The sequence below is a fragment of the Lithohypha guttulata genome (genome assembly GCF_036872675.1).
Source record: "Lithohypha guttulata strain CCFEE 5908 chromosome Unknown scaffold_8, whole genome shotgun sequence".
Classification (NCBI taxonomy): Eukaryota; Fungi; Ascomycota; class Eurotiomycetes; order Chaetothyriales; family Trichomeriaceae; genus Lithohypha; species Lithohypha guttulata.
Window position 1 is genome coordinate 484,196 of NW_027042757.1, and position 23,876 is coordinate 508,071.

At 49.1% G+C, this 23,876-nt stretch overlaps 7 protein-coding genes across 7 annotated transcripts; 6 read left to right on the plus strand and 1 right to left on the minus strand.

Annotated features, from left to right (window-relative positions):
* Positions 1–469: 469 nt before the first annotated feature.
* LTR64_008308 (uncharacterized protein) lies at positions 470–2,134 on the plus strand (the record flags this gene model as incomplete). The annotated part of the gene is made up of 2 exons (XM_064902623.1): positions 470–1,559; positions 1,632–2,134. 2 exons carry the CDS (start codon positions 470–472, stop codon positions 2,132–2,134), a joined length of 1,593 nt encoding a protein of 530 aa, XP_064751099.1.
* A 716-nt stretch (positions 2,135–2,850) lies between these two features.
* LTR64_008309 (uncharacterized protein) lies at positions 2,851–5,334 on the plus strand (the record flags this gene model as incomplete). Its single annotated transcript, XM_064902624.1, has 1 exon — positions 2,851–5,334. The coding sequence occupies one exon, from the start codon at positions 2,851–2,853 to the stop codon at positions 5,332–5,334; it is 2,484 nt and encodes an 827-aa protein (XP_064751100.1).
* A 691-nt stretch (positions 5,335–6,025) lies between these two features.
* Positions 6,026–8,812, plus strand: kap95 (karyopherin Kap95; the record flags this gene model as incomplete). The annotated part of the gene is made up of 4 exons (XM_064902625.1): positions 6,026–6,065; positions 6,116–6,174; positions 6,232–8,573; positions 8,623–8,812. 4 exons carry the CDS (start codon positions 6,026–6,028, stop codon positions 8,810–8,812), a joined length of 2,631 nt encoding a protein of 876 aa, XP_064751101.1.
* A 1,548-nt stretch (positions 8,813–10,360) lies between these two features.
* Positions 10,361–11,254, plus strand: LTR64_008311 (uncharacterized protein; the record flags this gene model as incomplete). Its single annotated transcript, XM_064902626.1, has 1 exon — positions 10,361–11,254. One exon carries the CDS (start codon positions 10,361–10,363, stop codon positions 11,252–11,254), a length of 894 nt encoding a protein of 297 aa, XP_064751102.1.
* A 1,589-nt stretch (positions 11,255–12,843) lies between these two features.
* Positions 12,844–15,908, minus strand: LTR64_008312 (uncharacterized protein; the record flags this gene model as incomplete). Its single annotated transcript, XM_064902627.1, has 3 exons — positions 12,844–13,023; positions 13,128–14,398; positions 14,459–15,908. The coding sequence occupies 3 exons, from the start codon at positions 15,906–15,908 to the stop codon at positions 12,844–12,846; spliced, it is 2,901 nt and encodes a 966-aa protein (XP_064751103.1).
* Positions 15,909–16,972: 1,064 nt separating this feature from the next.
* LTR64_008313 (uncharacterized protein) lies at positions 16,973–18,514 on the plus strand (the record flags this gene model as incomplete). Its single annotated transcript, XM_064902628.1, has 2 exons — positions 16,973–18,035; positions 18,084–18,514. 2 exons carry the CDS (start codon positions 16,973–16,975, stop codon positions 18,512–18,514), a joined length of 1,494 nt encoding a protein of 497 aa, XP_064751104.1.
* A 1,226-nt stretch (positions 18,515–19,740) lies between these two features.
* Positions 19,741–21,999, plus strand: LTR64_008314 (uncharacterized protein; the record flags this gene model as incomplete). The annotated part of the gene is made up of 1 exon (XM_064902629.1): positions 19,741–21,999. One exon carries the CDS (start codon positions 19,741–19,743, stop codon positions 21,997–21,999), a length of 2,259 nt encoding a protein of 752 aa, XP_064751105.1.
* Positions 22,000–23,876: the final 1,877 nt, after the last annotated feature.

Below are 23,876 nucleotides of genomic sequence, written 5' to 3' on the forward strand. Positions count from 1 at the left end.
GTACCTTCCTAACAAGCAGTTCGATGTACAAGCGCAGCTGCCTTTTCTGATTCGCTGACACAACACAAAGAACCTCAAACTCGACCACGCAATTTCAAACACCCGCGCTGCGCTTACTCGTGTTCAGCGAGCCTTCTCCTGTGTAAGGCCTCGTTTCATCACCAGACATTTTTACCCTCGGTGTCCAATCAGTGAGAGAGAGTCGAGCCTGGACTCTCGACAACAGTCATACCGAATCTCGGGTTTGTTGCTAAACTCAATCTGAGACTTTACAGCAGTCGCTCTTTAATCAGGACAGGGACTCGCAAGATCGAGCTTTCGTTCCTTGCTTTGCTACAGCTAGCAAGAGCCTGGTGCTCGGCAACTCACGAATCTCCTTTGGTCAGTCATTCACTCGTTTTTAGTCAGTCTTTGAAATTCAGCGCACACGTTCAACAAAAGCCACCATTAATCACACATTCTGCGCAATATGTCCCCAACTACATTAGTCACCTTTCGTGTCCGAGCACCACGTACAACACGAATCCTAGAACTCTATGGCTCATGGGACAATTTCGCCATGCCGTATGCCATGAGCAAGGACCTCCAAATCGGGTCCGAGTACTGGTCGGGATGCTTCAATTTTTCCAATATCATTTGTGATGGAAGGCCAGGTGATGTCATGGCATCAAGAGACGGCGGGCTCAAGATGGGTGGAACGTACTGGTATTACTACAAAGCAGATTTCGATATCGATTTCCATAACGTTTGCGAGCGGGCCACCAACAATTGTCCGCTTATGCCTGGCCAACTCGTCAACGTTCTACATGTACCCTTCGCCATGAGTGAGAGGAGGTCACGCAATCCTAGTGCGGACTCAACTAGTTCAGAGCGCCGCACAATGAACCCTGAAGACCGATTTATAAATCCTCGACCTGCTCCAGCCAAGCCGGTGACGCTGCGTGTGAAGACGTCTCCGATCATCAACGACTTCTCCGATACCGACTCTGCTGCGACGAAGGAGGCACCAAACGCTAGCAGGTTTCTGCGCCTTCCAAAGAAAGCTTCTGTTGACTCTCAGACCTCCTCACCTAGCAGTGCTCTCACTGGTGGGCTACGAGCAGCATTCAAGATTCGTACTGCTCGCTCTCAAAGCCCTGGCTGCTCCGCAGAGAACGGCCACTATCGAGCAGTGTCTGCAGAACGCGATCCCAGGAGAGATCGTAATCAAGCAGAACCGGAACGCTTCAAAATACCCGCGCGCGGTCTTCTTCTACGATCCACATCCGAGGAGTCAGTTCCCACCCTCTCGTTTGAGCAGCATCGTCAACAAAGATCACGGCTGCGAGAGGCTTCCTCAAGCGAGAATACCTCCCCTGTTTGTTCACGACCTCAAATTGAATCATTAAATTTGGTCAAGTCGAGCCAGGCTCCACTCGGAACTTTCAGCGAAGCTATATCGGCCAAGATCACTCCGATCGACGAAGAATCTGAGACGGATGCAATTGCGAAAATGAGCATCGATCTCCAGAAACGGCTACCGACACTTCCCAACACGCCTTCGAGCGCATATCCACCGAGTATGTCAGAGAGTCCCCCACGCCGAGGACTTCCTTTAACGAATATTGAACAACTTGATAGCCACTTCTCAGTCACCACAATCGATACAGATGCCGATCTGGAGCGAAGCCATTTCTCAGCATGGACAACAACTACCAACGCTCCATCGGTCTTCATCAATTCTTCCGTACCTTTGCCTCTGCCTCGAAACCCTGCTCCTTGCAATCCTGCAAAAAATGATGCCCCTCAAATCACGGGCTTCCTCCCGTCCTTTGATAGTCTGGCCAGCATGAGCTCTAGCACAAGCAGCACCCCATCTATATCTTTCTTTGATATAGACGCTGAGTTTGAGAACGCTCAAAATCCCACAAAACATCAGCCTCTACAATATAGTCTGCCAGAGGACGATTACAAATCACCAATCATCTCAAAGCCAACCTTCGAGTCGTTTCGTGGACGGGCTGGTAATCCGGCCATCATGAATACTGAACAGCACAGCAGCGTCAATTCTGACCATGCAGAAATTGTACACTCAGAGAGCATGCAACGTCTTTTGGCCGAGTTGAGCTATTTAAGTGACATGATACAACACTAGAATAATCCTAATACTGAACTAAAGTCGTTCACTCGTGTTGACAAGCATTTAGCGGGTGCTGAATTATAGATAGGAAGCTTATTAGGCGTGGGCAGGCCCCTGGAGGAGTTTACGGCGCCCGAGAATGAGGACAAAAGTTACCCTTAGACATTGCACTCCTCTATGGGGTTTGGGCAGGCTCAGACCACTACCTTGGTCGAGTTGAACCATTCAATTATGAACCCTGTCCTCGAGTTTCTTTTCTCCTTTGGTTACAGCGTGGTGATTATCTCATACGATCGAAGCGCGAGTGGTTGATTCAGACGTGTGGCTGCCTCAGGTCAACACAGACGCGTTCAACCATCGAGACGCGTCGATGCTCGACAATTCAGAGCATTGTAGATTGCATTGCAAGGCAATAACCACGACGATACCCTTGCACGCTGCTTTGATCGATGTCTATCTTGTGTGACTGTACGCACCAACCTTGACTTCCTGTTGCGCTTCCACCATGTCAACCTCATCGATGAGAACACCCTAATTCGCCGAGAGCCTTCGTGACCAGTATCCGCTCTTCACTGTGTGCTCTACTTCTTCATACTTGCTTTCAAGAAACAGGCATCGTGGTATTGGTCGAAATGCAGCTGATTAGCACCAATGTCTTTGCCGTGCCAATTGGGCACGTTGTTCGCAAACATGCTCCAGCCACACACCTCGGATTGAAATATTGTCCCAGCATGGATCTTCTGGCAGTGTTTCCCCAAACCCCACCGTCAGATCAAGCTATAGACGCTCTTGCCTCCAAACAAAGTAGCACTGAACAGAACTACTATGATGGAGAGGAAGATGAGGTACTGATTGAGATTTATCGCCTTACCGGGCAGAAGGTGTGGACAATCAGTATCGATAGCAACGATGGTGCTATTGGCGTTATCGACGTTGCTTGGAGGGACGACGGTGTCATACTCGCCGTTGTGACCTCCGATAACATGGTTCGACTGGTCAACAGTTTCAGCGGTAAAGTGGTACACTCTTACTCATCCACCTCAGCAGTTCCTCCCCCAGCAGCTGAAACCGATGCCCCTAAATCTCCAAGCAAGAAGCGCAAATCTGCGGCTCGAGAGCAAGAACCTCAAAAACGACGGTGCATACCGACCTGCATACACTACTCGACTCATTTCTCAGACACGAAGAGTGCCCAAACTCAGCTCCGATCAGCTAAGAAGGAAAGAGGTGTGGAATTGGACGATCTGTTGGGCTTCAATGTCGACGTTGAGCAGACCCTGAAGCTCAAGGCGGATCTACCTAGAGAGATTGCTAACATTGACGTCGAGCAATTTCTACCTAAACTTGCAACATTACCGGCAAATGGTATGGGCGACGATGATGTCTTTTCTAGTCGAACCTCGATTGATACAATGTTTCACCCTGTCATTAACGGTGGCAGACATATGACAGACATCACAACCATAGCACAAAGCGATGGACATGTTCATCTACGGGTCTTTGACTCATTTGAGGTCGGAGACGTGGATTTGAATAATACTCCAAACAAGCCGAAAGGCTGCCGATTTGGAAAGGTGCGGCAGGTAGCAGGACACCCTCTTTCGAAGAAGCTATGTGTGATGGTAGAAGAGGAGGCAGTCAAACCTTCGACGAGACAGAAACAGCCGAGTAGCGATGCTACAAGCTCACGTCCTTCGCTTCATTCCCTCAGCCTCAATCTCGACTTCTTAGAGCAATCCTCACTTACATTTCCGATCCTTGCCACGAAAGCCACGCAATTACATAACCTGCTGCGATACCTTCGTCAAATTGAATCCCAGATGGCGCGAGAAGTGAAGACAGCATTCGACCTCCCTGTCAGATTTCTACGTAACCTAGAGGAGGATCTCAAAGAACAAGATGGAGAAGGGAGCACATTCAAAACATCAGCGTACCATGCCCTGTTGACTGGCGAAGTACACGGGAAATTCAAAGAATGGCTTGCAGAGGTCTTGGGCGATCGTGGTGTGAAGAGGTGGGACAAAGCGGTACACGAGTGTCTTGAGCTGGTTCGGCGGTTGGTCAATGAGAACTGGAATCCAGCAGTTGAACGGGCTGGGGTAGTGGTGTCGAGGTTGACTGGCCTGGCCATGGCTGACGCGACATTTGGCGTTGACCAGGAGATACTGGACGGACTGCAGGATACTGTCAGTGTTATGGCTGTACTCGGTGAGGATCTACTCAGGGATGTAGGAGCAGAGATCACAGGTTTCAACGCATTCATGCAGTGGCTGAAGAGAGAGGTGGAGATGGCTGGCCTAGAAGATACAAGTGAGAAGCTAGATGAAATGAGGGAGGCGAGCGATCATGCGGACGTGGGTAAGGTGATCACATACATCTCCGAGGGATTGAACAGCACTTCTGTGAAGAAGTACATTCAGGAAACTGGAAGTGAACCTGCCGTCGAGATCGAAAAAGGGCCGACTCTCTACGAGCAATTCAAGAAGAATCGAGAAGCTGGTCAGAAGCTAGACTCCTTGTGGTCACTGAAAAGTCTGACCGACAGGCTCGGCCAGCAGACTGGAAAGATGTTTCAGCAAGTCGCCATGAAGTTGAGGAAGGGTGTCAAGGTAGAGTACCTCTGCAGAGCTGGCGACGCACTTGATGAAGTTTTGTGCCAATGCCGGATGGTTCGTGTTCATGGGAAGGACGAGTTAGATAATATTGAAGATAGTGGCGCAGATGAGGACGGCAAGCAATCTACAGAGGAACCTGACGACATCCATAGCAAAGAGTACGACCTTTCAGAGCCATGGCTGCTGGCTCCCAGCAGCGAAATGGCCGGAACCATTGTATGTGAAAGAAGCCGTACAGGAGGCTTCGCCACACCTTTCGAACGATCACTCATCTGCACAGTTCCTGATGTAACAAAGGTTCTGGATCTGAAATTTGCGGACGACAAAGAACTCCTGGTGCTGGTTGTTTGCGCAGGCCGAACCAAGATTGTGAGTGTAACACTCGGTGCATCACCACTTCATTCGGAGAGACACGTGTTCGGCGGACAATCAGACGGCTATGTCAAAGCAGGTCTGCAACCAGGAAAGCTGGAGGTCAATGGTCGGAAGGGAAGAAGGACAGTGACAGTATTGGACGAGCAGGGACGAGGCTATGGCGTGTTTGATCTCGATACTTCAGAGGATCAAGGCCCTGAGGATGATGACGTGGTGATGAGCTAGTTCAACAAGAGATGCCACAAGTGTGGAAGTCATCTCTCCGATGCACTACGAAGATACTCTATAGCAGGCAGATCCCGTGCGACTCGTATCGATTCGTGAACCAGCTCAGCCTGCTGGGTACACTGAAAGACGGGAATTTGGGACCAACGCTTCGACGAGTAATTGTAACCAAGGGCCTGCCTGGTGAGTAGCCCGAGTTGAACTGGGAGATTACTCTGTTTGCTAATCTGGGGCTTGGTCGTGCTTTCCTCTTCCTTCACATGAATGGTTGCCTAATTGGGGTTAAGTCGTGCATGCTTAGCGCAGTCTAGCGAACCCTGATAGCCTTTAGGCAGGAGCCAGTGTCCTTCCGCGCAGTGCATACGGGCACACCGCACTTGCCCACTACGCTGCAGCGACATTCTGTAATTAAATGCAGAAAAGTGCCTACGACGAGTCTGAAAGTTCTTGTGAACACTCTCCTTGTACTCTTCGTTCGAATAGAATTTTCAAAGCAAGCGCGATATTTCTTTGCATACCTGCACACGTCTTTCTTTCCTTGATTTTAGACTGGCAATCGTAATCACAGGCTCTCTGAAACTATTTCTGGGCCACAACAAACCGACCGATCTGTGGTCAAATCACCCTCTCAACCACTTCTTTCTTCTTCCCTACAACCTTTCAATATTCGCCCAGGACTGTTTGGCCCAGTATGGATGTCAATTCGGTCCTGAGCAACACTTTATCGCCAGGTACGCAGCCACACTGCTCGACAAAAGAGATGCAAACTAACTCGACCTAGATGATGCTACACGAGGGAATGCCGAGCAGCAACTGCAACAAGCTGCCCAGGCCAACTTTGTGAGTCGCCATAGCCAATGCCTATATCTTCTGTGTTCTGTACTGACTCTGTGCTAGTCTGAATATCTGTCCGTCCTTTCCCGAGAATTGGCAAATGAAAATGCAGACCCTTCGATAAGACAAGCGGCTGGTATCGCTCTCAAAAACGCCTTTGCCTTTCGAGACGTAAGCAGACTGCGGGAAGTTCAGGCACGATGGCTACAAGGCGTAGACCCGAATATCAAGAAACAGGTCAAGGATTTGGCCTTACAGACTCTCAATTCGCAGAGAAATGCCGCCAACTCAGCAGCCCAGTTGATTGCCACGATCGCTGCTATTGAGCTCCCCAGAAACGAATGGAACGATCTCATGCCGACGCTCGTCAGCAATGTGGGCACAGGCAACGAGAGGTTGAAAATGTCAAGTTTGACCACTATAGGATTTATCTGTGAGAGTGACGACTCAGACCTTCGAGAGTCTCTGATAATGCACTCCAACGCCATTCTCACAGCTGTCGTCCAGGGTGCGAGAAAAGAAGAAACGAACCAAGAAGTCCGCAAATCTGCCCTTCAAGCACTGAGCGACGCTACCGAGTTTATCCGATCCAACTTCGAGAATGAGGGTGAGCGCAATTATATAATGCAGGTCGTCTGCGAAGCCACGCAGTCGAGCGATCCCGATGTTCAGGCGGGTGCTTTTGGCTGTTTAAACAGAATAATGGGCATATACTACGACAAGATGCGCTTCTACATGGAGAAGGCTTTGTTCGGCCTGACTATTTCAGGGATGCGAAGTGACACCGAGGACGTTGCCAAATTAGCCATTGAGTTCTGGTGCACCGTGTGCGAGGAAGAGATCAGCATTGAGGACGACAACCAACAGACACAGCAAGAAGGTTCGTCTGAGCTGCGTCCATATTTCAACTTTGCCAGAGTCGCTTCGAGAGAAGTGGTACCTGTTGTATTACAACTCATGACCAAGGTCGAGGAAGATGACGCAGATGACGAGTACAACGTTGCCAGAGCAGCGTACCAATGCTTACAGCTTTATGCCCAAACCATAGGCTCGGAGCTAGTGCCTATGGTGTTGACATTCGTGGAGGGAAATCTCAGACACGACAATTGGAGACATCGGGATGCTGCAGTGGCTGCTTTCGGTGCCATCATGGATGGTCCTGAAGCCAAAACTCTGGATCCTCTGGTCAAGCAAGCCCTGCCAGTTCTTATCAGCATGATGCAAGATTCTGTTGTACAAGTGCGAGATTCTGCAGCTTATGCCCTGAGCAGGATCTGTGACTACTGCCATGACTCGATAGATTCTGCTCACCTACAACCATTGATGCAAGCATTGTTCGGAGGCCTGATGAGCCACCCAAAAATGGCTTCCTCATGCTGTCTAGCGTTACTAAATCTAGCCGAACGATTTGTGTCGGAAGATGGTGCGGAGGCCAATGCCTTGACACCACATTTCCAAGACAGTGTCACAGCTTTGCTACAGGTGACTGAGAAGGCCGACATCCGAGAAGAAGGCGCAAACCAGGTTCGCACTGCTGCATATGAAGTTCTGGCTGGATTCATCACAAACGCAGCCAACTCAAGCTTGAACATTGTGAACGAGTTGACCGAAGTGATCATGCAGCGAATGACCCAGTCTCTACATCAGTCTCGCGATGTGGTCAGTGTCGAGGATAAACTCAACCTCGAGGAGAAGCAAATCAGCTTGGCAAGTGTTTTGCTTTCTATTGTGCAGCGACTCGAACAACACGTCGCTGGTCAGGCAGATCGCGTTATGCAGGTTTGTATAGAAACTCTCAACGCAACTGGCAACACTGCAGTTCCCGAGGTTATCTTTCAGATCGTGTCCGGTCTATGCAACGCCTTGAACGGAGACTTTCTCAAGTATATGGAGTCCTTCGTGCCCTATCTGAACGCAGCTCTTCGAAACCAAGAAGCACCCGACATGTGCTCGCTGGGTATCGGCCTCGTTAGCGACATTGTGCGAGCATTGGAGGACAAGGCACAGCCATACTGCGACCAATTCATGAACGACCTGCTCAACAATTTGCGGTCCGACAAGATCACAAACCAACTTAAGCCACCTATCCTGGAAACCTTTGGTGACATCGCCTCCAACATCGGACTCGCGTTCGAGACGTATTTGACAGTTGTTGCACAAGTATTACAACAGGCCGCTACCGTCACTGTGGCCAATGATGTTTCTTACGACATGATGGACTACATTGTCTCCCTACGCTCAGGTATTGCCGACGCCTGGGACGGGATTATCGTGGCCTTCAAGGGTACTCAGAGAGTTAATCTCCTTCAGAATTATGCTCAAGCCATTTTTCAGTTCTTGCAGATCGTGTCGTCGGATGTCAATCATAACGAGGGCCTCCTTCGAGCCTGTATGGGTATAGTTGGGTGAGTAACATTATAGTCGTGCGTCAAGACCCTGCTAACATCGAAACAGTGACCTCGGCGAGGCGTTCCCAGACGGCCAACTGGCCGATTTCTTCCGAGCCGAATGGCTAACCAAGATGGTCAGGGAAACCAGATCGACACGCGAGTTCACAGCGCGAACTATTACGGCAGCCAGATGGGCACGTGAGACCATCAAACGTCAAAGTCAGCATCAAGGTAATCTCATGAATGCCTCATGAACCTGATGTTCGATATATATTTATCCTGTCCTACGACAATGCTCATCACCAACATTTTATAGCCTATACTAACGTCTACTTGCGACGTTCATGGTGCTGACATTCTGAAGCACATTCCGCCGAAGACGATCATTTCAATGGTTTGGAAACCGCGCTCAGTCAAGGGACACCGATCTTCCCCGACAAGGCAGCACCAACTCCGTGTCCCAGCCCCGCGAAACGACATGCAGGTGGATATAAACACGATCGTCGACTATGAGCACATCTCAAGGCTGAAGACAGATCGAGTTCACTCGCAGATGGTCAGGAGTCGAGATCAGGAGAGCTGGTGAAGACGAGAAGCTGTTCTCAGCAGCCACTTCGGGCGCGCCCTTTCCCTTGTCTCGAATCCTAGGTCAACCATCGAGTCTACCACCCACCATCGAGGTCATCCAACCCGCCACATTGGCCAGCAAAGGTTTTGCATGAAGCATGCCCTGGCCCCCCCTTTTGGACCGAACCCCAACGAACCGAGTACGCAAGATGATATTCGATTATCGATACCCAGTCATGTACAACCCAGCAGACCAGAATAACACCAGATACCACCCACGATGAGGAGAAGGAAAGGAAGCTACAATTGCGGAGGAGCGAGAAGAAAAGAGCAAGCGAAGAGAGAAGAGGAGAGAATTGAAGGATCCATTAGCACTAGCATGTATGCCCAAAGTTATGTAGGATCCAGAAATTCGATGATGTTATCCCTATTGAGCCAGACCATATACATATAAATAGTGATTTACGGTTTGCCATGTATACTGACATGAAAATAGTGCCGCACGTTGACATACTGAATCTCCAGACGACGTTCTTGGAAAGATGATCAGGTAGGTTCCAGTCTTGCAACGAACGGTAGGTCTCAGGGTGAAATTACCTATACAAACGACGGACCCCAGGTGAGAGCAAAGCATCTTCCACCACTAACTCTAGGCTCTAGAAGAGCACAGATAACACTCCTACGAACACATGACCTCAGTAATACTTTCGCCAGTGGTAGTGAACGATGCATGATCCCGTATACGCTCTTTCTACCTTCTCGTGATATCTATTCATGTTTCGAAGTAGGTCGTTCTCTCCTTAGATCCGGTTGTAGTGGACATCTTCCATGTCCTAAATCTCAACACTAGCTCGAGAAGACTGGAATCGTGCGTACAAGGACCAGGGGTTCGTTCCGTTCACTCTATCGAGGTCGATGGCTTCCTCTGAGACGCCTCAAAGTTATCTCTGTGAGCTCGTGGTTACGGATTTACTCCAGAAAGATTGTCCTATGACAAGGAAGTTGGAAGTAATCTATGCCAGATCAGGACTAGCGTGGGGAAGCTCCTGCCTCCCGATCACCACTGCTAACCTCATGTTCAAGTTCAGTAGCTCTTGGAGCCTTTGACAGGAAGACTGACCGAGTGCACTGCTGTGGTTAGAAGCTTTGAAGGTTCAAGTTGCAAGCTCCTGATCTCAGTCCCAGCCAGCTTCCTAGGTCACAAGCACTAGTTGCACGTCCAACACTCCGCAAGCATGGCTTTTGTCTACGAACCTCTGTCCGATCCGTTCTCGAATTTCAGACTTGTGGAAGTGAAGAGGTGGAAGCGTTGGGGACAAATTCAATGCACGATCAAGGAGGTGACTCCTAGCAAGAAGAACACATACGAGGCTATCTCCTGCCTCCGAGTCAGTAATGGAAAAGAGGAACAGCTGGAACAGAAGCAAATTCGGCTTAACGGAAAGCAACACAACATACCAGTCGCGGTGTATCGTGTCCTTAATAACGCACGAAACGGCCTAGCTAGAAAGAGATTTTGGGTCGAGGCTATTTGTGTCGACCAAAACAATATGAAGGAGAGGGAGGTGCAGCTATCTAAGAAAGATGAGATCTATAACGGCGCGACAGCTATCAGGATATACATCTACGAGACTGGCATTAGTCAGGATTTCGTGAGACAGATTCCAAGTGGTCCGCCAAAGCGAAGTGTCTCATATGTCGGGCTCGGCGTACCCGCTGGTGTCATCTCCTCACCACGCATTGCAGTAAGACATTTTGGCAAGCTTTGCAGCAAGAAAGAAGCAGCACCTTCCTCGAACAACATTCAAAAAGAAGCATTATTAGAATCAGACTTGGAACCCGAGCAGCCTTATCACTACACGTCCATTATCGATATCCTGGATCAAACATACAGATACGACAACCTGGACTGGACGATAAGATACCTCGAAAATGCTATTGAGACAGGTAAAACTACTGCCTATCACCCTAAGTGGACTCGTTTCAGCCTCTTCCATGAGACGATCTTGCGAACCGAGACAACTCCTATTGTAACAAGGTTCTCCAAAACTACCTGTGATATGCCTATGGACTGGACTAAGGAATCAGTAGGCATTAGGGAGCAGCCACCTCGGTACGAGTACTGTTAGTGCTTAATATGCGCGTCGACGGCTTGGGCGAATAATTGTTTATCTAGCTGTAGTGAAAGGTTGCCGCATATTGGCGTTCAGAGGTGTTCATCTAGGACTTGTTAGTGAGGAGACCCCAGACAAATGGCCGCGCATATACAACTTCTGCACAGCATCCCATGTCCTGTCGCTCGTACGTTGTTCGTGGCTAAGATATTCCTCGTGGCGAGGAAACCAAAAAAATAATGGAAAAGAGAGAAAAGCTAGAAGAGGAGGACATAGCATGCCGCGGCAGGCGGACTTGCTACCATACCGTACCATATCATACTACAGACCACGAAACACAGACCACACTCGATCAGCCGACTCGCTACCTGAATTTCGTATGACAAGTACCCGGTACCATCGATGCTTGCACAGACTTGTATCCGAACATTACCGACAGCCCTTACCTGCCCCGAAACACTTACCCAATCAGCCAGCTTCCAAGTCGCCAACAAACAATGACTATCCCGCTTCTCAGAGCTTAAGCAAAGTCGACCTCCTCAGGCTTTCTTTCCCAAGGAGGTGATCTGTCTGAACTTATGTCAGTATTTGTCGGGTTGTCTTGGCCACAAGAATTCTGTCACAGTTCAAAGCGAATTCGAGCAAGAGCACTACTAGATGGACTCACGAGGGCATAACACAGCAGTCAGTACATTCGGTGCGGGTCGCGTTTCTTTACTGGAGAGCTCTAGACTGGGGAAGGAATAAGGGCAAATGGTCTTGTTGTGCTGTCGCGAGCTGGGATTTCCATGTCTGGGTTTGTATATATCTGCGGTCGTCCGTAGGCAGATCGCTAGCTATCTACCGTATCTTTCTGTCCCTTTTCCAGAGTACATGTTTTATTTGCACCACAACGTGGTCTGTCTCCAGACTGTTATAGGTCTAGTGCAGCAATGCTGCTATTTAACCCTACGATGTCCCATCTCCCATCTCCCATCTCCTATCTTGTCGCCAAGAACGTACAAGTACCATGGGTGCGTATGATTAGTGACGCTAATGAGTCTTTTAGTGTCATCAAAACACCCTGCGTAAATCTTGATTCGTTCTCTCACATCAGCTCACACTCAATTACTTTGTTGTAGTATCCCATCCTCGTTACGTCCAGGTAGATAGACCGTAGACCATGCCCTTGACGAAGCCCGATCACAACCAGGTCAAATCCAAGCAAATTCTCGTGATCCAAAACTTCCAAAATCACCTCTGTTCGGATTTTAACACCACATCGTCGACCAGCTTTGTTCAATTTCCTTCATTCAGAGACAACCGAAGAAGTGGTGTCTTTGCGTAACATCATAGACCATTCGGTCTGGTGCTCGTTGTAACTTGCGAAAACCTCGGCATGAACCGTTAATGTCGATCGTAGGGATTATGTAGCCATTGCAGACGATGTGCTGCACATACAGTGGCACTTCCATGGGCTTGAAAGTCGAATCGATGACAAGTAGGTGTACCTGCCACAAGTGATCACGATATAGCGTGAATCTTGTACAGCTGCTGAAACATGCAGAAGTTTCATCCCGCGACATCACGCTCCATACTTCGCAGATATTGGCTGCTCCTCAGCTTCAGTCTGTAGCGTTGTCGAGCTTAGCCTTCTTGGTGTGTGCAACATTTTCTTGAGTTCCATTACGTGAGCTTCTTTTACCATTAGACTGTAAGATTGGACCTGTTCCAACAGATTCGTGGCCATCGGACTTGGCATTGTGGCGGGAGTTTATCTTGTCCTGCTTGTTTTTTTTCTTGTTCTATAATGCAGACGAGTCAGCAATCAATGACTTCATCGAGACCGAGCTTCCAACCTCGAATGATGGTCCAGTCAAGCTGCCTCCTGAGCTACCCGTGCACTTACAGGTGTTTGTGTTCCACTCGCTCTTCCGCTATCAGTTTGACTTGCAGCTCCATTTTTGTTCTTGCCATCCTTTTTTTTGGACTTTTGCTTCATTTCACCCTGCAGTCTTCGTTGGGCGGCGGCCTCATCTCTGGCTCTCTGCAACTCTTCGGCTTGTTTCCGAGTTGCCTCGCGTTTCTCATCACTCTTCGACTGCTCATGGTCAAACATAGATTCGATCGCTGGATAATACTTGTACATATCTTTGATCTGTGGAATAGTGACTCGCATAAGGTCGAAAGCTATACAGATGGACATCTGCTGAGCAGCTTCCTGAAGGGACATCTGTTTCTTGAGTGTTGGTGGTGTATAAGATTTTGACTCGCGACGAGGTGATGAGCTTGTCGTAGTGGCAGACTCGCTGTTCATAGTCCCCTCCTCTTCTAGAGAACCTACAGAATCTGTCGCGTTGCCTGCTTCCTCAAATTTTAATTGACCCGGTAATTTGACATCGGTAAGAACGGGCAACTTCTGGTAACGTTGACTGAAGTGAGTCAAAATCACATTTTTGGCTTTCATCGCGTTGGCTACACCCAACGCTTCACCAATTGTGCAGTGTCTCTTAGCCATGGCATCACCCTCCATACCATCATCGAACGTTGCTTCGTGAATTAAGACATCAGACCCATGTCCAATGTTGACGAAATCCGCGGATGGCCGGCAATCACCGCTATAAGAAATCTTGAATCCATTGGAAAAGGTAATTGAGACAGCTTGTGCGCCATGACAGTGATTGACACGTGTGGAGTCAAGCTTTGAAATGGGCAAGGTTGTGTCCTTGAGTGAAATTGGCTCAGAGTAGAGGTTGGTTATGCCCGAGTTCAAACACCTTAGCATGATTGCCTCAGAATCCTGCACAGAACGATAATCTTCAATGTAGTCGGCCATGCTCGGCTCGGCAAGCAGGTAAAGCTTGTGTGCAGGTTCCTGACCTGTCCTCCGTTGCCGTTCTTGTACCGCCTTTTTGTGTGCGACAAGGATCGGCATGGTGCCAAGATGATGATCAGCATGCAGATGAGAGATCCAGATCATGTGCAAATTACACAATATCTCGTCCAACTGTTCCGGGGTATGGAGCCGTTTGAGCTGACCCAGTGTGGATTCTCCGCAATCAAGAAGAAAGTAACCAAGAGTTGGGATGTGAAGCAGATTCGCCGAAACGTTCCTGTACTTGGATGGTACTGCTGACCCGGTGCCCAGAGTCGTGACTGAGACGTCTTTGTAACGTTTATCTGTAGAGATAGACGAACCTGAAGCAGTTGGAACAAGATTTTTCGTGTCCCATGACATACCAGCGACTATTTGAGGTATGTTGGGGTAAGACGGTACCTCACCCTCGTCGACTTGAAACTTTGGAGCCACATGCATTTTAAGACCTCTTTTGGCCTGGATGATATTTCCTGTATATGGCCGAATTTCGGCTGCTCTATTGTTATGAATGGGCAGGCTAAATATCTCCGGGCGGATATGGGAAAGGCGCGTTAGCGAAGCAGCTGAAGATGCCATTGCAAGGTAGTTGGGACTGTCATCTGGTGACGAGATGACATGCTTAACATCAGGAAAGCGTGCTAGAAAGTCGAGGAAAGGCCGAGAAGCAAGGACGCCGGGGCCAAGAATGTAAAGAAAAGCATGAACGTCAACCAAGATCTGGGCATTCTTCATGTCCATAAGCTTTTGAGACAGGTCGTCTAGGTAACCTGTCTCGGGGATGTCAAGCACTGCCATGCCGTAACCAGGAAGGATTTCATCCAGAACATGTTCGGGTTTGACCTCAGTGCCATCATCGAGAACAACACTCCGACCCGAGGCTAACACACCATAAGCGGGACCAGGTTTGACACCAGCGGCTTTAGCCTTTTGGGCGTTGAAGGTTCCTCTCTGAGGTCTACCCTTGAAGAAATATGACATGGCAACTTGATTGGGGAGGTTGTCCGCGGCGGGCAGCTTCGCAATGAGAGCAGCAGGCCAAGGTAACCTGACATGAACCTTTTGATCAGGAGCAATTTGAGGGGCATCAGACATTGTGTGGCAGAAAGTGGAAGACAGCTCCTTGGTCACTGGATCACGAACCCAGACGGTGGCAGGTAGGTTCACATCCTTAAAAGTGGTTTCATACAGTCTATCCTTCCGCCAATCCGAGTCGAACATACTGTGAACAGTTTCCTTGCGCAGACTTTGCTCCTGGTTCACAGTAGAGGCTCTGAGATTGTCTTTCTCGGCTGACGAAGGACCGAATCCAGCAGGGGACGTCCTTCGGATTGGCAAAGCCCAGAGCAGGATATTCTCGTCATAAAAGTCTGGGGATTCAGAAATACGCCATGCATCAGGGGAGGCTTCCAAGACGGTCATTGGCATGCCAGTGCGAAAGATAAACCTCCTTGCGCAGGCAATTGTATGCCAAATCTTGGGGCCGCCATGAATGTGAATAGTACCCAGAGCCTGTTTCTCTTCTTGTTCAGTGGTAGCCAGTACATCAGCGATGGTCAATATCATGCCTAGGAGACCACCGTTTGTGTCACAACTCGTCTCGCCGGTGAGGAATATGTTTCTCGCCTTCTTGAGAGATACACCTCGTTCTATGCATGCTCTCTGAGTGCCTTCTGTTATCCGACCGAAGAGGTAACGCTTGTTGTCAAATTGCAACAGAAGAGAGGTGCCAGGTGTGTCAGCAGTAGGAGTGGTGACATATTGAATGTTGAATTTGTGCCGATCGACGGGCGACTTGAAATCGGAAATGTCCATGATTGAGTTTAGGTGTCGCGACCACGCACGAAGTCCAGGTTTTCTCTCGTCTAGAGGCACTTGCTGCGCATCCCACTGCTCATGTTGTTCTTTGCCCAACCTAAACAGCTTCCATATGGGAGAATTGGAAACAGATGCAGTCCTGCGGGATAACGAAATGTAGGAGCAGCGCAGACCAGCTGGCGTGACTCGAAATGCTGGCTGGGGGGTGAAAAGAGAAGCCACTGCGCCGTGCTAAATGCGAAGATGCGAGCCGTTCAAGGATAGCAAAAGGTCGTGCAATCAATAAAGAGTGACTGTATCAAAGAAGTGAATTCGAAAGGCTATTCTAAAGTATCTCTCTGCGTCAAGATACGCACTGGCAGCCGCGCCCCGAAATTTCTCTGACTGACTGAAGTGATGCGTCATGCTTGTGTTTAGGACTAGCTCGGCTCTAACCTACAGTAGGGCGTTCAAGGCATAAAGGCAGCAAAATGCTGCCAGTCGAGTATACTGACACGACCGACTATCAACGTCTCAGTATACAGCTTACACGTTCTCCTTTATCTACTACATCAAGAAGTCATCTTGGTCCTCTTCCCAGTAGATGCTGTCTCGTATTTTCAAGTCGAACTGATTCTTTCGGCAAGTCTTGGTCGCCTGGGTGTTGCAAAGAGAGCCATCCTGATGGCATGGACTTTGACTAGCTATCACCGCCTAGACCGCCTTACGATAGCTCCAGGATGTCTTGTCGCCAGCACAACTACGACTCTGCCCGAAATCTCCCTCGATAGTGTAGAAGATTAGTCTACCTGAGCCACTGCCGCACGAAGAATAAAACCATCGAACGCTTCTACCAAGATTTGGCTGTTATTTCGAGCTTTGAGGGCGTGATCGAAGGCCATTTCTCGTCGATGTGCTCCATCTCACTGAACTCGTCTTCTCCTCACCTTGATCGTCCCCGCATAGCAGAGTGATATACTCAAACTCGGCTATATAAAACAGAGCTGCGGTTGAGGCTGGTATCTGCCTCTGGGTAGCACTGTACGATCGACAGAGAAGCTCAGGCTTTGAGTTCCACCAACATGTCACAAACAAAGTCCTTGAAAGACCTCAAGCGGCCGGATCTCTTTCAGCAGAAGGGCTACATCGCCGAGGAATGGGTCGATGCAGCTTCAGGCGATACCTTCGATGTATACGACCCAGCTACTGTGGAGAAGATTGCCACAATTCCAGAAATGGGCCGCGAGGATACCAATAAAGCCATCCAAGCAGCTCACGATGCATTTCAGACCTACAAGAAGACAACAGCTCGCCAGCGTGCTCGCTGGCTAAGGAAATGGTCTGATTTATGCCTAGAACATGCTGATGACCTGGCCTTGATACTGTGTCTGGAGAATGGTAAGACATTGGTAGAAGCAAAAGGTGAGGTGACCTATGCTGCGAGCTTTCTGGAATGGTTTGCTGGCGAAGCTGAGCGGATACACGGAGAGGTTGTACCTGTTGCTAATCTCAATCAACGAGTATTGACGTTCAAGCAACCGCTCGGAGTGGCAGCTTGTCTGGCGCCATGGAACTTCCCCATCGCCATGATCACCCGAAAAGTTGGCGCTGCTCTGGCTGCGGCCTGCCCCACAATTTGGAAGCCTGCTGGAGAAACACCTTTGAGCTGCCTAGCACAGGCAGTGTTAGCTAAAGAGGCGGGCTTTCCAAAAGGTACCATAAACGTGATTACCACTTTGAACAAGGTCGATGAAGTCGGCAAGGCACTATGTGAAAGCAAGCTTGTTCGAAAGTTGTCTTTCACTGGAAGTACTAGAGTCGGTCAATTACTGGCTGCTCAATGCAGTAAAAGTTTGAAGAAACTGTCACTAGAGCTTGGAGGAAACTCACCTTTCATTGTCTTTGATGACGCCAAGGTTGAAACTGCAGTAGAAGCAGCGATCCTTGCAAAATTCAGAAACAGTGGTCAAACGTGTGTGACTGCAAATAGAGTTTTTGTGCAGGACGGCATCTACGACAAATTTACACAAGCTCTGACCGAACGGATCAAGACGTTGAAAGTTGGAGTTGGCACAGAAGAGGGCGTTTTTGTCGGCCCAATGACGCACGAGCGAGCGGTCGACAAGGCCATGAGACACATTGAAGGTATGTCGACTTGATCTGCAAGTGAGCTTGCTGACAGAATTTTCACAGATGCACAGAAACATGGCGGGAAGGTCATTCTTGGAGGCAAACCCTACGACAATGGCGGAAAACTGAAAGGCTACTTCCTAGAGCCAACCATCATTTCCGGCATGTCACCAGAAGCATTGACTACCCGTGAGGAGACGTTTGCACCTGTAGTTGCTCTCTACCGATTTCGAACGGAGGCGGAGGTGATTGATCTAGCAAACGATTGTGATGTTGGTCTGGGTTCATTTATCATCACTGAGTCAATACCTCGAATGTGGCGAGTCGCCGAAGCGCTCGAAGTCGGTATGGTTGGGGTCAACTTGGGCTTACTAAGCGCTTGTGAGAGTCCGTTCGGGGGCGTGAAGATGAGTGGCTACGGCAGAGAGGGTGGTCGACAAGGCATCGATGAGTATCTGACCGTCAAGAGCATGTTAATCAATATTGCGACTTGAGCCGGATATCAGGATATGCAGGTACCGGGCATGCCTGGAGTACCGTGAAGACAAGGCACACGAATATCGGGATGACACTCACAAAGAAAACCCAAATGACGAAGGATCTACCTCGTCTTCGGTGGTGACACATACCACTATATTCATAGACAATATACCTGTTACGAGATTGTGCGTGCCGTGGAGAGTCTCTGCACACATCGAGGTTCCTTCCTGGCAACATAGCTTTTCAGACCCCGCCAGAGCAGAACGAACACAATAGTGGCAAGCATCGTGGACGAAAATGACGTGAACGGAGGATCTGAATTAACGGCCATGGCAGTGAACACCACGACTCGATCGTATTTCACGGTCGCAGATCAGAGTATACCTCGTATTTGTTGCACAGCCACGCATAGCTTTGTCAACAGTTGCTGCTTGTGCTGGAGTGAAGAAAGTCGTGCCACGCGTCATTGGCAGCTTCCACGTTCGTACGGGCTTGTGCCGCTTTGCAGGCTCCACTGATGATGATACGGAACACGCTAGACTGCGAAGGCGAGATATGGAAGTCACGAGCATGCTTATTGGCCACTTGCCGCGATCGCTCTTGCTTTTCCGGCAGCCTAGCGCTTTCTAGCGCGTATTCATTTTACTAGTATTTCCGTCCCTGCAAACAACTGCACCACCTTTCTAGTCGGTAGAAGTGATTATAATTCACCCGTACAAAAGGTCAGAGGAAGAGTTACATTGCGCTGTTATTGCAAGACTCTCATTTGTGTGAGAAGAATTGCACAACGCTAGGTTAAATCGAGTTCGAGAAGAACAGGACCTTACATCACCTCCCCCGATCGCGTGTCTTGGAAGTCTTGGGCACCTCACAGAACCACTCAGTCCTTACTACTAATCCTTGACATCTCCACCACGCCTTTGTCCAAGCCCACTTCAGGCTAGATTTGAACCACTGGGAGCGACAGTCCACGCCTCCAACGACGGTGCGGTTCAACTCCAAGAATCTGTACAGCCCTCTTCGTCCGCCTATTGACCAGTTTCCAGTTATCAGGTTTCCTCCTTCCACTGTTCCTCTCTCAACATTGACTTCAGAGGCTGAGCCCTGACCCGTTGTACACCTACCTCTTCGATTGTTTGTCTTCGAGGGATCTTTATTTGCAAACATTGGCCTGCTATCAATAGCGAGCCTTAACTTGCCACACCTTCCACTTTCACCATCCCACCTCAGACCTACGCCGATGGTCGAATCCGTTGACGAGCCTCCTTTACGTGGTTTTCACTCATGGGTTAGGAATCTTTCATCTCCTCGAAAGATATTCGAAAAAGACGAAGAGAACAACTCTTCCTCCAACAATAACAATAACATCCTCCCCCAACATGCTGTCCACACAGATTCAGTTCGTGGTCGAACTACACCCTCAGAGACCGGCGTCCACTGCTCGGATACCCAGCCCCAAGTCGCACATGTTGTGGATAAGAAAGGAGATGGAACGCAACCTGCCACCATGACAACAGGCGACGGCGAGAACAAACCGCCCAAAGCTCCAATCCACCAACGTTTCGTTCGAGATGTGAAACGTATCATCACAGCCAGTTGGATCAACTGGCTCCTAGTCTTCGTCCCTGTCGGCATCGTTCTGGGTGCCGTCGAAGATTGGGCAGGAGTACCTATCGTGAGCCCGAGCGTCATCTTCGCGCTCAACGCTGTGGCTATCATCCCCTTGGCGTCCCTACTGGCCTTTGCAACAGAGAGCGTGGCTCTTCGACTTGGAGATAGTTGGGGAGCCTTGTTGAATGTCACCTTTGGCAATGCTGTAGAGATTATTATCTTCATCCTTGGTCTGATTGCAAACGAGGTCCGCATTGTGCAAGCCGCTGCTCTTGGTTCCATCTTGTCCAACCTACTGCTCATTCTCGGAATGGCCTTTGTCCTCGGTGGACTACGTTATCGAGAGCAGGTCTATAACTCGACTGTCTCGCAAATGAGCGCTTGCCTACTCAGTTTGAGCGTCATCAGCTTGCTCCTGCCCACCGCCTTTCATGCCGCTTTCGCTGACGACAATCTGGCCAATCGTGTCGTGCTCAAGGTTTCCCGGGGCACCAGCGTGGTTCTCCTACTGGTCTATATCCTGTACCTAATCTTTCAGCTCAAGTCGCATGCCTTTATGTACGAAAGCACACCACAGCATGTCATCGACGAAGAGTCACATCCTGGAGTCCTCGCTCAAATGCTCGACTCTTCCAGCTCTTCAAGCGATGATTCATCGTCAACTGACTCAGACTCGACTGCCGGCTCTCACAAGACTGCCAACAGAATCAAGCGAGCTCTTCGCCGCAAGCGACGCAAGTCCAGTTCGAGCACTAAGGATGAGCCAATCGGTTCGTTTACGAGGAGTACAACAAACAGCGATACCTTGGTCAACTCTCCCATCAACAACGATGAAGCTGTGGCTAGTGGTGACGAGGCTGATAGTGAGACTCGACGGAGAGGTCGAAACGGTCACATGGTTCAGACTCGGGACTTCGAAAACGAATCTGTGCAGGAAAAGCGTCACAAGAAGAAGAAGAAGACCAGAAAAGCTCGCAAGATAGATCCGGAAAAGCAATCCGAGAGTATTGAGCTGAAGGAGCAATCTACAAAACCTGTTCCCAGCATTCAAGTTGGATTTGCCGACAAGGTGGAAGAGATTCCAGATAACTCAACCACCCGCCACCATGCTCGGAACTTGACCAATGCTATCAAGCCGGTCCTCAATTCAGCCAATTTTCCGCACCACGAGGCAACTACCCGTTGCTTGGCCCCTCCCGCTCTACGACCTCTTGACCGCACCATCAGCGGCAGTGTACGTCGAGCCTCTTCTATGCCAGATATTCAGCGTCAGCAAAGTTCATTTACTAGATCAGCTTCGCCTCGACCTGCTAGTAACGCTGGACACTCGGACGCTGATGTACAGATCGTCGAAACGGTTGACCCAGAGCAGACACATTTGTCGACTACCTCGGCAATCGTCTTACTCCTTTGCACGACTGCACTTGTTGCATTGTGTGCCGAGTTCCTTGTTGGTAGCATCGATTATCTGGTCTCTACCAGTGGTGTCAGCCAGGCTTTCATTGGTCTTATCATCCTTCCCATCGTCGGTAATGCTGCCGAGCACGTTACCGCTGTCACTGTGGCATTCAAGAACAAGATGGATTTGGCCATCAACATTGCTCTTGGCAGCAGTATCCAGATCGCGTTGTTCGTTACTCCACTGATGGTCATGCTTGGATGGGCGATTGGTGTTGAAATGAGCTTGTACTTCAGCCTCTTTGAGACTATGAGTCTCTTTGCTTCTGCTTTCATCGTCGGTTACTTGATGATTGACGGACGCAGTAACTGGCTTGAGGGAACACTGCTAATCGCAGCATATGTGATTATCGCTATCAGTGCATTCTTCATTCCAACATGTGGTTTATCTGACACTAACGGTTTGGTCGACAGTCCTGGCTCATGCTAGCCAGGGTGAGAAAGGTCCTAACTCGGATGCTTCAATTTGATGTCCAGTTAACAGTTGCACACAATGGATTAGCATTAACGGCACCGCTGCTCGAAGGAATCAACGAGTTATGATACCATGCAGGGTACAGGTAGTCTGCCCTGAACGAGCTACTACAACACTCTTTTACAGACAGGCTTCATGCTTGCACAACCAGACAGGAACAGGCAATGTCGAAAGGACATTGCTGTGAGTTCGTTGTTTGCAACAGCATAGGTAGAGCAAGAACGTACATAGTTGCCGAAATTGATACATTCGAGCTTGCCTTTCAGCAGAAATACAGCGTTTTGCTTACCGTCATATTGACTAAGCGTTTTCGTGATTGAGCATGTCTGTCGTCAGTATATGTGGCAGCCAACACCGTGTCTCTAAATTGTTTCGAGCTTTTTTATCATTGTAAAACCTTCCTCTTTATCAGTTCTCATATCGCACTTACTGCCTTTACGTGATCTCTAGTTCTGCACATTGACATGGTCCTCCCATGGAACTACCGCTTTTAGGGGCAGGTGCAATGCAAGGGTCTCACCTATCTGGTAGTCGTGCATCTAACCAGAGATCTGCTTGATCCTCCGGAAATTCAATACGCCCTTGCGCCTGCCACTACAATGCTTCCTTTCGAGGCTAGGGATTACAGCGACCCTTCTACAATCAAACGTACTTCTCAACTCGACCTAATCTCGTTCGAAGCCCCTGCCTCAACGTTGGGTCCTGCTGAACATGTCGTGCACAAGTATATCAATAAGACTTTCTTGTCTTCTTCATATCGGATTGAATCAGCTTCGACTTCGTCACTGAGTACTAGTAGCCGACTTGCTTCACCACTGCTGCACGTTCCTTGATAACAGCAGTATTAACCCGGCCTCAAGATCTCGCCCTTTGCTCTCTTTTGGATCAAGATCAGGAAGTCGTTCAATATGCCTTTTTTCACATCTGTCCTCACTTTCTTCCTACTTCTGATCGCAGTACCGTTCCAGATACTTGCAGCGCCACTTCCACATCATTCGAAAGCATTACATCTACGGCACCCAAAGTCAGCAGAAAATGTACGTTTGCATCTCATGCCTCTACTTCCACCAAGCTCTTCTCACATCCGCTTCTTAGCAAACAGCCCATGCACTGAAGCGGGTCATAGAGACATTACCCATCCTCAGCCTGATGGTAGTCGGATGCTATCTAATCCACTCCTTTCTCTGGCATCTCCACATGTATACAAAGATATCCTGACCTTTGAGCTCACAATATATATAGGTTCCTGCATCACTGATCGCGCCGAGCACATCCTCAACAGCAACTACGACCTCTTCCTCGGAGGAGACGACGAATGTCCTCTCTGGCAACAACCTCGAGAATATTGAGAACGTGATTGACAACACTGTTGGCTCATATAACGGAAACGGTAACTATTTTCCAATCGCGAGTGGTAACGAGATCGGTAACGTGAGTCTCATTCTTTTTCCTTACGTTAGGTACAGTCATTTGCTGGGTATCAATGAGCCTAATCTGGTCGTTAGATCGATCTCAGTCTGCTTAGCGGAGCGCGAAGGCAAGCGAAAAGGGCGATAAAGTTAGGAAGGAAGTGGGGGGCTTGAGAGGCAGGTCTTGATCGAAAACCAGAAGTCGAAATGGCTATCTAAGTACAACGTTGAACCGAGAAATGGTCAGAACAACCGGCTTCAGGGAATTTTGCTGCGGACTTGATGTCGCGCGGTGCCGCTCTTTACACTTCACTTCGTATCCATGAATATGGCTGGCAAATTTTGGAGCTGGATTCCTCCTGTTGTACAATACTTTTAGCTTCTCCTTTGTCACAAATTCTTACACCAATTAATTAGCCTTGA